We start from the raw sequence: 14,507 nt of genomic DNA, 5'->3' as shown, positions 1-14,507 counted from the left end.
TCCCCCTTCCGTCACCTCCCGAAAGAAGAAGGCAGAGAGAACCCGGCGCCACCCGCACAACAAAAAGAGCAAAGTGTGTGATCTTCCTCGCCGGCTGCCTCCTGCTCTCCAGCGCTGCCTTCCTGAATGGCTGGCTGCGTCCGGCCCTGGACCTGGCCCCCCGACACCCGAGCGCCCTGATCGTCGCCGGCAGCTTCGCCCCGCATCCTGCTCGACTCTCCCAGCTCCCCGCACTCTTGAAACCGGACGAGGGCTCCCGCCGGGACAGCGGCGGCGGCGTGGGCAGCCCCGGCCTCGGCTCGCGCTCGGGCTGCGGCCCCGTCTCCAGCTCAGACTCCCGCCCGGGCCCCGGCTCCTCCAGCGGCGCTCGCAGCGGCGGCCGAGGTCGCTCCTCCAGCGGCTCCTGCTGCCGCGACCTCCTCCTCCTCCTCCTCCTCCGCCGCCGCCGCCGCCCTCGCTGCTTCCTCTATGTCGGCTCAGCCCGCGCGCTGCGCGTAGCCCCAGCGGCCGGCGGGCGGGCGAGCGGGCGCCCGGCGCGGGTGAGCGAGTGTGTGTGCGAGTGTGTGTGTGCGCGGGGGTGCGGGCGAGGCGGAGGGCGAGTGTGTGCGCGCGCCGTGGCCCATGCCCGCCGCCCCCGGCGCTGCGCCCCGCGCCGCTCCCGGCTGCCTGTGCCTGTGCCATTTCTGATTTTGCAACTTGGAGAAGAAGAAAAAAGAGAGAGAAGGGAGCTCGCTCGCCGGGGGGTGGGGAGGGGGGAAGAGAGAGCGCGGCCCCCCAGGAACGGAGCGCGGGGGGAGCGGGCGAGGGGAGCAGGGGTGTTGGGGGGAGAGCCTGAGAGCCTGGGGGGGCTGCAAAAAGAGAGAAAGAAAACAGCAGGAACCACAACAAAACGCCAGCAGGGCGGGCGGGCGCGCAGCAGCAGCGGGGCGGCCGAGGCAGTAACGGCGGCGGCGGAGGCGGCGGCGCAGACAGAGGCCGGTGCCCGGCTCGGGCTCGGGTCCGGCGACCCCGGGGCGCCCGGTGGGCCCCCCGCCCCCTCCCCCTCCCCCCTTCCCCTTCCCCTTCCCCTCCCAGCGCGCCCGCGCGCCCCGCGGCCCTCGGCGAGCAGCTCGGCTCCCCCCAGCGCTCCCCGGGCCCAAAGATATGGCAATGGTAGTTAGCAGCTGGCGAGATCCGCAGGACGACGTGGCCGGGGGCAACCCCGGCGGCCCCAACCCCGCAGCTCAGGCAGCCCGCGGCGGCGGCGGCGGCGAGCAGCAGCAGGCGGGCTCCGGCGCGCCGCACACGCCGCAGACCCCGGGCCAGCCCGGAGCGCCCGCAACCCCCGGCACGGCGGGGGACAAGGGCCAGGGCCCGCCCGGCTCGGGCCAGAGCCAGCAGCACATCGAGTGTGTGGTGTGCGGGGACAAGTCGAGCGGCAAGCACTACGGCCAATTCACCTGCGAGGGCTGCAAAAGTTTCTTCAAGAGGAGCGTCCGCAGGAACTTAACTTACACATGCCGTGCCAACAGGAACTGTCCCATCGACCAGCACCACCGCAACCAGTGCCAATACTGCCGCCTCAAGAAGTGCCTCAAAGTGGGCATGAGGCGGGAAGGTGAATATTTCTTCTCTGCTTCTCTCCCTGAGCTTCGCCCGCTCTTTCTTTCTCTCTCGCCTTGGTGGCTGTGGCTGTGGGGATGGGGCTCCTGTGGTCCCAGCCGGTCCGGGCTTCCCAATCCTCGCTGCTTTCCTCCCCCAGCGTCCCCCCCCCCTCCCAGCTCGCTGCCGCTGCCTCCCCCTCCCGGCCTGCGCTCCTCTCCCCGGCTCCTCCACCCCTCCCGCTGCCTGCTCAAGATTGTGTCCCTGGGATCGTGAGCTGTAGCTTAAAAATCCCTCCCTTCCTCTGTTGGATGTGCTCCGTGTGTGTCTCGCTCCCGCTAGTGTGTGAGGATGCTTGGGGCTGTGCTGGCATGAACTTGGGAGGGGTGCTGATTTTCCGCAGAAAACTGTTTCTCTCTGTGTGTGTGTGTTTGTTTTTTGCTTTTTGTTTTGTTTTTCCCATTCCACTTTCTCCTCCGCCTCATCGTACCTTTTATTTATAATGGGAGAGGACTGGGCCTGGAGGACCCTGAGCCACAGATTCATTGCTGCCACCAACCTTTAGGAAGCTTAGCTTGAAAAAAGAGGAGTGAGATTTATTGCACTTGTAGGTCTAATTAGGGGGGAAGGGGGGCTTCTGGCCTGTTCACGGGCTCCCTCTCCTCTTCAGGGATCTAGGGCCGCCTCCTCCCGAGCTGTGGCCTTGTTTTCACCCCTATACTTTGAAAGGAAAGTTTGTGACTGAACCCTGCTTTTATAGTAGTGTCATTTTTTAAGCTTGATACTCGTTTTATTTCTTCATCAAACTCCACCCTCTGTTTAAATACTGCATACAAATTACAATTTACAACGGCATTTACCGATGCTTCTGATTTGGCTATAAGGCATAGGCGGCAGCTGGCGTGAGCTTCTGCATCATTTAATCGATGTGTGGGTTTTGGAGTTTTTTTTTTATTATTATTATTAAACGCAACTTTTGATGTTGGATTTGGAAATGCTTCATGTTCATGTGGCATGAGATGGAACACTTTTCTTACAAATATATTTAGCCGTTTATAGTTAAAGTTTATCTCCTGACAGTCATTAAAGACATAGTCAAATTAGTGAGCCAGTCAGTTTCGAAGAATGTAGATTATTTCTTCCTGTAATTGACTTCAAAATTATATTTTATATACCACAAAACAAAAAGAAATTAAATTCCTTCAGATCTCAAGGAGAAGGCAAATATGACGACTTCATTTCTAGCTCCAGGGAGATTCTGCAGGCATCTGGGGGGGAAAGAAAAGGGAAAAAAAAAACCTTTGAATTGTGTTCTCATTTAATTGAAAAATAACTGCCAAGTTCAAAAACTATAATTAGAAAAAGTATTCTAACCATTGTGTTTCAAGAGCACAAACTGCACTGGAATTGTTGTTGGAAGTAGAACCAAAGAAAATAGAGCAGAGCCTGAGACAGGACTGCCCTGTGGACATGGACCCATCTCTGCTAATTTGTTGGGGGTGGCTGTTCAGTAGCCCTAACTTTCCCTAGCGTTGTCTTTGTTTACATGGCAATTCTAAATGCTGGCACTGTTGAAGTAAAACATACACATTAAAAAAAAAAAAAAAACTTTGGTCAGCTTTAAGAACTCAAAGCATGCTTACGTTTTGCATTCAGATGGTTAATGGATCCAGTGTTTTTGCAGTTGCAAGCTCGTGCATTCACTGGGCAAAGCTGGCTGCAGGTTGCAGTGCCATCGCACAGGACAGACATTAATTGTAGTGCCTACTTTTTTCAATAATGTTTGGCTACTGTAAGTTCAACTTTCTCTTGAAATTTTTAGATTTTCTGTTGCTTTTAATAGTGGGAACTTTGAATGGGGCAAGCGGAAGGAGGGAAGGTGGGAGGAGGTGTGTGTGTGTGTGTGTGTGATGCTTGCTCCGGGTCCAAACTTGTAAGTGCTCAGTAAGATATGTAACTTGTATCTCTTTTAAAGATAATTCTGTAGCACTTAGAGATTATGGAAACATTTTATACACTTGCTGCTTGTTAGCAAGTGCAGAGGGCTCTAAGGTTTGTGGCTGGTACCACAGCCTTTCTCGGGTTTCTCCTTAAAAAAAACAAACAAACAAACAACAAAAACGTTGATTTGTATCATTCTGGAAGGATGACTGGGGTTTCATTTATCTCTGTGTTGCTTCTTAGTAGCTGGGAGGTTGGGCGGTACTTTCTTAGCCATGCTGAGCTAGGGGCATTGCAGCCAGGCCTAGTTCTTCCCTGGCTGAAATAGCCAGGGATGTAGGCTCTGGATGGACACCATGGAGCCGGTGAAGGTAAATGACTTCACCCCAGATCTCCTGGCAGTGTGATGTGATCTGTGAGTAAGAACCAACAGGAGAAGATGCTTCGGGAGCGAGCGACTGCAGGAAAGAACTACATTGCGTTGGGTGCGCGCTGCGGCTCGGCGATGTTCACAAGCCCTCTGGATGCACATTGCCTCTTTTCTCTCTTTCTTTTTATCAGCGGTTCAGCGAGGAAGAATGCCTCCAACCCAGCCCAATCCAGGCCAGTACGCACTCACAAACGGGGACCCCCTCAATGGCCACTGCTACCTGTCCGGCTATATCTCGCTGCTGCTGCGCGCAGAGCCCTACCCCACGTCGCGTTATGGCAGCCAGTGCATGCAGCCCAACAACATCATGGGCATCGAGAACATCTGCGAGCTGGCCGCCCGCCTCCTCTTCAGCGCCGTCGAGTGGGCCCGCAACATCCCGTTCTTCCCGGATCTGCAGATCACCGACCAGGTGTCTCTGCTCCGCCTCACCTGGAGCGAGCTGTTCGTGCTCAACGCGGCCCAGTGCTCCATGCCCCTGCACGTGGCGCCGCTGCTGGCCGCAGCCGGCCTGCACGCCTCGCCCATGTCCGCGGACCGCGTCGTGGCCTTCATGGACCACATCCGCATCTTTCAGGAACAGGTGGAGAAGCTCAAGGCGCTGCACGTCGACTCTGCCGAGTACAGCTGCCTCAAAGCCATCGTGCTGTTCACGTCAGGTGAGGATGCGGGTGCGGGGAGGGCGGGCTGTGCGGGAAGCGGGCATCGTGCGGCGGGCGCCTGGCTTCCTGCAGCTCCCGCGCCACTGCTGTCACTGTGAGGCCCGGCCCTCCAGCCACCTTGGGCCTGCCCGGGGTCTGCAGCCGGGGTACGTGAATGTCGGTGGCCGCGTCGCTGCCATCTTGGGAGCGTAGCGGTGCTGGAGCGGAGCAGGCTCGGCGAGGCCGGCGGCCTGGCCTGGTGGATGGCCTGGACCCTGCCGAGGCGATTGTGTATCTAGGGAGGCAGGGCACTGTGGATCGGATCGTCTATCTGCTGTGTGTGAGCTGTGTGTGAGTGAGTGAGTGAGTGTGTGTGTGTGTGTGTGTGTGTGTGTGTGTGTGTGTGTGTGTGTGTGCAGGAGCTCAGTGTTTCTGGGGGAGGAATGATACTGAAGCAAGAAGCAAACGTGGGAAGGTGGCTTCCTAGTCTGTGTGGCACTCTCCTTAGATGAGTTTCCCCGACAGAGAGACACAGACAGGGGTGGAAAGAGGAGAATGCGCACAAATAAATCATAAATAATCCTGCTTTATTGCTGCCTGATTTTCCCTTATCGGAAACCATTCATGTTTGCAGTTGCTGAGGTTATTGAGGGTCGTAAAAAACGGATTCGATCTAAACAAGAAAGATAAAAAACAAAAGCAATACAGTAAAACCCGCAAGCATGAGAGGACTTCGGGCCGGGAGATAAATTTCATAGCTATGCAAACACACAAACAGTGGAAATTTAAAAGGATGCCTTAAAGATATCAAATTAAGTGTAGGCAGAGGTAGCATGCATGTTAAGAACCTCTCTTATGATAGATGGTTCAAATTAACTTCCAGGAAAGTGCATTAACGTTGCCTTTGAAGGGCTCTGGTCAAAGCCTGTGAGAACACTATCCGCTTTTTATTATTGGAACCTACAAGAGGGAAATATATACACACCAGGGACAGCAGGTATCAGGGAAATACAAACAAAGCCAGAACTCTGCTTGGGCAGAGCTGCTTGGATTGGTCTTGGGCTCTGCCCACTGTAAGTAAGGTTAGATGCAATTTTACCACCTTAATTGACAAACATTGTTTTTAATTCCTCGATTAGGAGAACAAGTAAACCTTTCTGATAAATCTTTCCTAGAGCCAGGCCCTCTAAAAGCCAAATTAAAACCACTCGAGCAGAGATGGCAAAACTCTTTTTTATCCAAGGCCTTGTTGAACAGTAAGCAATGCGATAATCTATCAAGATTTCTCAACTTCCTTGCATGGAGAATCATATTTACATTGTATTAAAATACCTCCTAAATTTGCACAATATTGTAATGTAGCAAATGTAGTATTAAAATCGGTCTGAACAGCGCAGATAATTTATTTAAACAAGAGCAGCTCATTTGTATGCAAGGTGGTCTGAGCCTTGTACTTGCCCCTCCCTTTTTACTTTCTGAGCAAACGCAGGTCTGTTAGTGAGTTGGGGGAGCCATTCTCTGCCAGGGGATAAAGTGCAAAACTTAAAATAAATGAAAGATTTATTGAAAAGCGTCCTCGGGCTTTGAATGCATTTTATCTTAATAAGTCTTCTTGGTGCAAATGTGTTTTTCAAAAGTGACAAAGAGCCTGGGAAGCAGTGAGCAGGATTCTTTGACTCTGGCAGGCCCAGGCCTGGCTGGCCTTCTCCTATCTATCCCTTTAGCCAAATCCATCCGGAAGGGAGCCAGTGTGGAGAAGCTAGGGTTGTAAAATCCCACCCACCCAGTGGAGTGTCTTAAAGCAAAAGTATGTGCCGTGAAGCTGGACGGAGGTGTTCTCAGTATAGGCTTCCCTTCCCTTCTCCTTATGTCCTAAAGTTCTCTGCATACCTTTGACTTTGCTGATCCTGTGCCATTTCCCAGAGAGAGAGAGAGAGAGAGAGAGAGAGAGAGAGAGAGAGAGAGAGAGAGAGAGAGAGAGAGAGAGAGGGAGAGAGAGAGAGAGGCCTAGGATTGTGTGGGCTGCAGGGAACATTGTGGAATTATGCATGCTTTGCTTTTAAATGGTCCATCCTAAAGCATTACTGTGAAAAGTCCCTTCATTGAAAAAAAAAAGTTTGCCCAAAGAGGTTTTTTTGAACCAAGTCTTCAAGGTGCAAGGGATGCTGAGGAGACCTGAACAATGACATTATTTTGTTGGGAAATTACAGGCAGAAATCTAAGAATGGAAAAAGACCTGTCAGTAGTAATCCACCACCCCCTTCAGCTACCCCCTTCCACACTGCACATGACTTTTGACTAAACTTGTTTTGATTGCTAGCCAGAAGGGAATTCATGGGAAGAAGGAAATTCATGGGAAGCCTTCCCTAAGTCGTCCAACTTTAAGCAAACTTTGAATGATGGAAAAGACAGTTTTAGACGTATTGTCCAATATGGCTTACCCTGGCTAGGTATTTGAAGCTGGCAGGAGGGTCCCCATGGTGGTTTTCACATTTGGCCTCTGGATGGTATGTTTAATCCTTAATATTCTGGACAGCATCCAAAGACTAGGTCATGACCTGAACTTACTTTGAAAAAAAATTCTCTAATTCATACACCTAAATATTCCTTCAAATAAATGAGACTGACTCTGAAAAGAGCCATCTAGTTAACATAAATACAATAAATCCATTTTCTGCACAATAATAACTTTGATTTCTAGTTATGGCAGCTGATTACATCTATATTTCCTGAACAGTAAACTCTTTTGAATGCACAACATGAAATACATTCTCTGCACTACAAAGGCTAAGCCGGGAGGGCCTGAGCAGTAATGGTTATTTATTTACATAATTTCTTTTCCTTATACTGTAGAAGAAATATTAAAGGTTCCCACATTGACAATATCATATAAAAAGTGAGCCATGGATTTTGTATGTTCTGTTTCCATTTCTTATCTGGAGTATAATTCATGGGGGGCAAATATGTACTAAATTACACCCTTTGCTTACCTCTCTTCATCATCACAACCCACCAATTGATTCAAACACTCATCCTGTCTGTCCACAGATGAGGGAGTTCTGCTACAGGGGAGAGTGAAGCTGGGCCTGATGGTAGAGGTCATGAGGATAGGTGACTGGGATGATAAAGGCCACCAGGGATAGGTGACTGGTACCTGACAGGCAGCCTCAGCCCCAGGCATTCCATTTCAAAGGTGGAAGGACCTGAAAGCAGCCAGTGTAGATACGACCCAAGTGTATCTGTCTAGGCTTCTTCTTGGAGTTGTCTAGGGAATGAGAAAGTGACTGAACTCCAGGAACCCTAATGTTTTGCCGATTTAAGGCCATGTCATATGGATATTTAAGAGGAAATCTGTTAGGATATCAATGGGTCTTTCTCACATGGTGTGAGGACAGAAACTATGCAATGCAAGATATAGGTAAATACATCACACGCAAGTCTGTGTGCTGGCCATTCAGCAAGGCTATACTAGAAAGCAGGCCCAAGGGCTGACCTCAGAGTCCCCTCTCTACACACTGAAGCCTCAAGGTGCTCCTGCCATGGCCTTAATATCTGGCCATAATAATCTCCCTGGCGTCCCACCTCAGACCAGTGTGAATGCACTGCACCAGCTGCATGGAATAATTAGACATCTGAGAAGCACCCAGTCTGGACCTGAGGTCAAAGGAGCCTTGCCTCAGAAGTTCGTGAATTATCACTAGTTTCATTTAAATATTTGCTTGAGGCCATACCCTTGTAGATGAAGGTGGCAGGGTGCTTTGTGAAGCCTAGTTCTTGAACCGATGGGCAGCATGGAAACAGCAGACACGGGCTTTTGCTTTGAATAATTTGTTGTTTTCTTCGGGTCACACTTCCCCATTATACAGTGTTCTGTTGCAGGTGTTGTCATACATAAATTTCTTCCCAGATCTATATATTAACAAACGCTGTTTTTGATCTCCAGCCAACCTCCTGACTGGCTAAGGGTTTCTCTGTGATCTTCCTGCTTTTAAAATATGTCTTATTTACATTAAGAAATAACATAGGAAATGAGGGGGAAGCACCCTGTTTCTCTGATTCCGTGTTCCTCTTCCTTGCTTGGCCCTGGTTAGTGGATATGGGATAATCTGCTGTCTTGAAACATTTTTAGACGGCCCAAAAGAGTGTTGGTTGGTTTGAAATAAGCACAAAGGTTTTTCAGTTGTCATCATTGAAAAAACTGCCTTGTCCATTTCTCTCTTGGTCCTGCTATAGGAAACCTATCTCCCCCACATTCCTCCTCACTCCCTACTCCCCAGTTCCAAAGCATCAGCTGCCTCCAGCCCAGCTTTGTGTCTGGTGGCTGGAGATGTTTCCTTTCTGCAGCCTGGAGTAACTGAACTGTATTCCTCCTGATTAATATACAGCTTACAGAGATGTGACCAATTTTCAATTACTTGATCTTAGGAAGATAGAAGTGTCCACTCTCACTGAGGTTTGCTGCAGGACTCTGCCCTGCATACATAGTTGATCTCAAATCCTATATTAGTATAACATGGGCAGATCTGATTCTCCATTCAGCCAGCTTCTGATCCTTTATGCCCCCTCTCCCCCCACTCCCCACATTGTGTACTCGCTACACAATCTAGATTCTCCTTGAGCTTGCTGTTTGGGGTCATTTGGGTTTAGGGGAGGGAATCCAAGAAGCCTTTAAAAACTGTTTCCAAGGCTGCATATTTCTTCCGGGGTTCCAAGCACCCCAAAATCAGGTGGAAAGGGGCAAATATTTAATGAACACAACCAGAAATATGCTCCCCTGCAGGAAAGAACAGGTTGCAATACACAGCAAACATAGACGGCTTCACCATCGTGCATTATTTAATCCAAAGGTGAAAGAGGGGAAACAAAGCTATGGCCAGGCTGTGAGGCTTAGACTTGTTATTTCAGAGGCTGGAAAAGAGGATGGGAAAGAGGCGTGGAGGGAAAGGGTTCTTCTTCATTTCTTCTGTTTCTTTTTCCTTTTTTCCTCAAAACAATGATAGTTTGTATGCCTTTACTGCTCACTCACCTAACAGTCTGTCCCTTTCCCTATCTCTCCCTCCTGTGACTGCTCTGGCAGATGCTTGTGGCCTGTCGGATGCTGCCCACATCGAAAGCCTGCAGGAGAAATCACAGTGTGCACTGGAAGAATATGTGAGGAGCCAGTACCCCAACCAGCCCAGCCGCTTTGGCAAACTGCTGCTACGACTACCCTCTCTTCGCACAGTGTCCTCCTCTGTCATTGAGCAGCTCTTCTTCGTCCGTTTGGTAGGTAAAACCCCCATCGAAACTCTCATCCGAGATATGTTGCTGTCAGGGAGCAGTTTCAACTGGCCTTACATGTCCATCCAGTGCTCCTAGACCTGGGGTGTTTCCCACCTGCACTTGTCCCCCCTCCCTAGAGACTAAGAGGACCCACCCTGACCAAGGACTCAAAGGCCTTTGGGGATGCTGGTATGATGGACCAGGCAGGCCAGACAGAGGGGAGGAGGGCTGGGGACAGGAGCAGCCCACTCTGCAGGAACGCAACCTGAGCTTCAAACCAGGAGAAAAAGACTCATTTAGGATCTGATCTGTAAGTACATTGGAAAGGAAAGAAAAGGGACCTCATGTCTGGTGAGAAAATGAAAAGAAAAATGGAAGAGAGGACCATGAGAAATTTAATAAGATAGAAGGACTCTGATGGACCTTCCAGGATTTATTGTGGATGGATGTGGATATATTCTGTACAGAAAACTACTCATATGGAAGTGGACTGAATCCTATGTAGAAACACACACTGAACATTGTTATTCATTTTGTAAAATACTAGTCTTTATTTTCATTTTTTTTGTAAAATTTAAACATCGTATGCGCATAAACAAAAAATGAACAAGAATTAGGGGGAAATAACATTTTCCAAATAATTATAAAATATTTGTCCTGTGTCTATGTATCTATATCTGTTTTGTATTTTTTTCTGGTTCCAAACCAGATTTTCTGTGATTCTATACTAATAATTTTTGATATAACCCTTTGCTTCTTATAATGAGTGCGGTATATGTTGTTGGGGCTGTTCTTCAAGAATTAAAATTGAAGTGAAAATTTAAACAAAAATAAAAGAATTTAGCAAAACCCACGTGTCTGGTTGCTTGAACTATACCCTCAGAGCAAAAGAAGCTCCTGGATAATTGAGTATTGTTAGGATCTGGATTGTTGAAAGAGAGAGGGGACTTGTAAGGTCCAGCACTAAGTTGGCTTCATCTGTTTCTTAGGCCAGCCACCCTATCACTTTTTGTAAAGCAGAAGGAAAAGCCAGGCTGCTGCATGTGCGTGGATGGGGAAGGGAAAGGCTGGGCCTTGGTGGCAGACAGAACTCTTTTTAATTTCTCTCTGATGACAGCCCTGAGTCAGAGGCCTGGGGAGGCTGGATTGCATTTGAAGCACAATTTCGAGGCACACAGGCCTCACAGCTTACTTCAGTGACCCTGTGTCAGCTCACCCAGAAACTTAGCTGCTGCGGGAAAGTTTCTAAGCTTGGTTTGCAACGATTTCTTGGCAGGTTTTTGGGGGTGGTGTGAGGAGGGCTACTCAAAGCTGGAGAGACTGGGTAGCCACTGGTTATCAGCCCTAGGTCTTACTTCTCCCTGCCTCTGGGAAAGAACTGAGTCATCAGCACCCTGAAGTTTGACTTTGCTTCTCTTACGTGTTCCTGGAGAGCTACCTACCTGTGGTTAGTTTGTTCCTGTCAGGATCTTGTCAAGGGGCTTCCCAGTAGGTCCTGGAGCTCTCCGGTTGCAGGGATGGATGAACAGATGCACCCCCACCCACCCACACACACACTTTATGGCATTTAGAAGCTGAACTCAGAAACTAGGACTAGGTGTCAGGAAGCTAACCTGGATTGGGTTCTTCCCCAAGTGCCAAATGGGCCCTAGGGGCCATTGGAAGCCAGACACCTCTCTCAGAGGCATCTAACTGGGCATGCATTAGGTGAGGGACAAGCTCAGAGACAGCTTTCAGAGTATAAATGTTTTATGGAATCTCAACCAGAGCTGTGAAAACACATAGTGCCAAGGGAGCTCTTCCTTAACATATTAATAAAGCCAGATCTTCAAAAATAAAACCACACACACACATACACACACACACACACACACACACACACACACACACACACACACACACACCAGTCCCTGTCCCCAGACAGGCACAGATGAGGGAAGAGCTCACTTTTAGGAGCCATCCACAATCTTGCATATTCGCTGTCTGAAGGTTTCCACCTTCCCAAAATTCTTTAGCAAGCCCTACCTGCTCGACATTTTGAATAATCCGTGTACAGATCAGCAGCTATTGGGCGGGGATACCGCTGTAGGTCTATGGTCTTCAAACCAGGCCACTAGGGAACTGGTTAAATTGCGCACCTAGGGAGACCCAGCCTTGATACACTCCTGTTCCTACAGTCCAGAGACCCGAGGCAGAGGGGAAGGAGAGGTAGTCAAGTTTAATGCAGGGGATCCTAGGAAGTGTTGGGAACTCTCTCGTCCTGGCCAGTGGCAGAGTGTGGGTCAAGGGGGCGCTGTGCTGAGGGGGAGGGGAGCCAGGCTGCCAGGAGAGTTCACCGATCTTTCCTGTCTTCTGGAAATTGGAAATGAGATGAAAATGCATTTATTACAATGTGATCCCTCTGATGAAAACAGATAAACATTTTTTCGTAGTTCTGAAATGTACGTTCCAATTAATTTCAATATGGAGGTCCAAGTGCAAGGCGCCCAGCGCGTAGAAGGTGGACAGCGCGTGTCCAAGATGCACAAGGTACTTACTTCCTCAGGTTTCCAGGGTGTGAGGGGTGGTGTGACTTTTGCTGCCTGGGGTCTGGAGAGTGCTTGTTATCTGAGAATGCCTGCGACTTTTGTAATCCTGTACCCAACTTCCCAGCCAATCCAAATGTAGAAAGAGAAGCAGGCCTTTCCAGGGGCACTTCCAGCAGCCCAGAAACCCAGAGCTGAGTGGGAAAGAGGAGCCAGAAATACCTGTGTGCCCACTGGCCTGTTTGGGGATTCTGGACAGTACTCCCCCCATCCCCGACCAACCTGCAATATGCACCGAGGAAAACTTGTGTTTCTAGAATCAGAGATCTTGGTCTCCTTCCTAAGATTCGCTAGGATACCTGGAGAGTCAGGGGTCAGGTCAGCACGCACGCACACTAAGCTGCTTGGACCAACTGACTTTCCATTTCAGAGCACAGAAACCACACCCGCCCACACACAAACTTGGTCACCCCGAGGAAATATTAAGGAACCAATACTGTGGTCCCTACTCTGTTGGGAAACATACTAACCTTCCTACAACGGGGAGGGGAAGCGTCCTAGGCTTCCTGGCTGGCCTTGGTGGGTGCATAAGGGATCAGGCCGGCGACTTCCGGGCTTTAGGTGCAAAGAACAAGCTCCAGTGTAGCCAGACTAAGTTGAGACCTGTGGTGTGCTTTCTCCGGTTCAGGTCATTTCTGTGGTCCCGGGTCTTAGGTGGTGAAGGTAGGAACCTTTTCTGCAGGGGTGGCCAGCTACATGCCACAACATATTGAGCTACTTTCGTGCTAGGCGCCAGGGGGAGCCATCGAGGCAGGGTGTGAGTCTGGAGGTCATTCTGGAGAAGTACCAGCTCTTATATCCAAAAGTTGGGGAGAAGGAGACTAGCTAATGGAGTGTGGGAAAACATGAATTCCCCAGAATCAGTGGAAACTGACAAAACCCTTGTGATGTGACTTTAGGAAGGCTTCATGCTCTTTTTTAATCCAAGCACTTGCTGGGCACCAAAAAACTTCAGTGACTTTGAAGTAGTTTTAAACTACCTTGGCTGAAAATATTTGAACGTTACTTTCTGAGAAATCTCTAGGGAAACCAGTCTGTGCCTTTACAGAGCATATGACAAGACAGAATAAGGAGCTGTGACCTTTGATATATTCCATTCTTCCTACACCATTTCTAACTTAGGACCAGGCTGGGTGAAAGAGAACCCAGAAACGGAGATGTGGGTCCTTTCCCATTCACTTGCTCTTCTAGAACACTACCCTGCTTAGTAGAGGCTCAAGATACCTAGCAGGGTCCTGAGACTTCACTGACCAACCTTGCTGTTAGAAACGCTGGAGAGAGTTGCAGCACGTGCTCCTTAGAGTAGTTAAAAAAAAAAAAAAAAAAAAAAAAAAAAAAACTTTATTTTAAAAAATTTGTTCTTGTATAGGCAGCCCTTATATCTCCTACTGTCTGTCTCATATTTGGGAGCTCTCCTGTTCCTTAGAACAAATCACAGGATTGTCCTGCAAATAGAAGACCATAAGAAGCAAGTGGAGGGAGGGAAGAGGTCAGAAGTGAGAACCAATAAAACTCTTGTTAATGGCCTGTTCCGGGTCTGTGGCTTCACTGGGCTTTTTACTTGGGAAGCCAAAGAGTCGTATTCCTAAATGAGTTAAAGACCCATTTACCTCTGTCGTGTCCTATTCATCAAGCCACAAGTTGAGAGTTCGTAACATGAAACTATTTGTTTGCTTACACAACCAGCTGGGTGCAATTTCACGTCTGAGATATCTATCTGAAAGCACTTCTCATTTATTATCTCTTCCTGTCAGGGAATTCGTTTTCCAACTCCCCCTCCCCCTTCGGAATTTGTTTGTTTGTTTGTTTTCGGTCGGACTTCTTTGCTTAGGAATACCCTCTCCCCAGGGAGCAGCCAGCGGCTCAGGGCTCAGGTTCTGCTGTGCCCAAGGTTTTGGACCAGAGAGTAACAACGGTGACTGCTTGCTGACCCCAGCTGTCTGCAGAGCGAGGGGTGGAGTGGGTGGTGGGTGGGTCAGACCCAAAGTTGCTCGGTAACCTTTCTCAGCTAACTCTCCCTGTGAAAGCCTCAAAATTCTGGGCAAGGGGCAAAGGGAGAAAAATATG

The 14,507-nt window shown here is 49.4% G+C and overlaps 1 protein-coding gene across 1 annotated transcript; it reads left to right on the top strand.

The window, feature by feature from the left end:
* Positions 1–1,143: 1,143 nt before the first annotated feature.
* On the top strand, positions 1,144–10,150 carry NR2F1 (nuclear receptor subfamily 2 group F member 1; the record flags this gene model as incomplete). Its single annotated transcript, XM_080924789.1, has 3 exons — positions 1,144–1,597; positions 4,084–4,611; positions 9,671–10,150. The coding sequence occupies 3 exons, from the start codon at positions 1,144–1,146 to the stop codon at positions 9,949–9,951; spliced, it is 1,263 nt and encodes a 420-aa protein (XP_080780915.1). The 3' UTR covers positions 9,952–10,150.
* Positions 10,151–14,507: the final 4,357 nt, after the last annotated feature.

This window comes from Micromys minutus, assembly GCF_963924665.1.
Source record: "Micromys minutus genome assembly, chromosome: 11".
NCBI classification, from domain to species: domain Eukaryota; kingdom Metazoa; phylum Chordata; class Mammalia; order Rodentia; family Muridae; genus Micromys; species Micromys minutus.
This window is presented reverse-complemented; position numbering and strand designations above follow the sequence as displayed.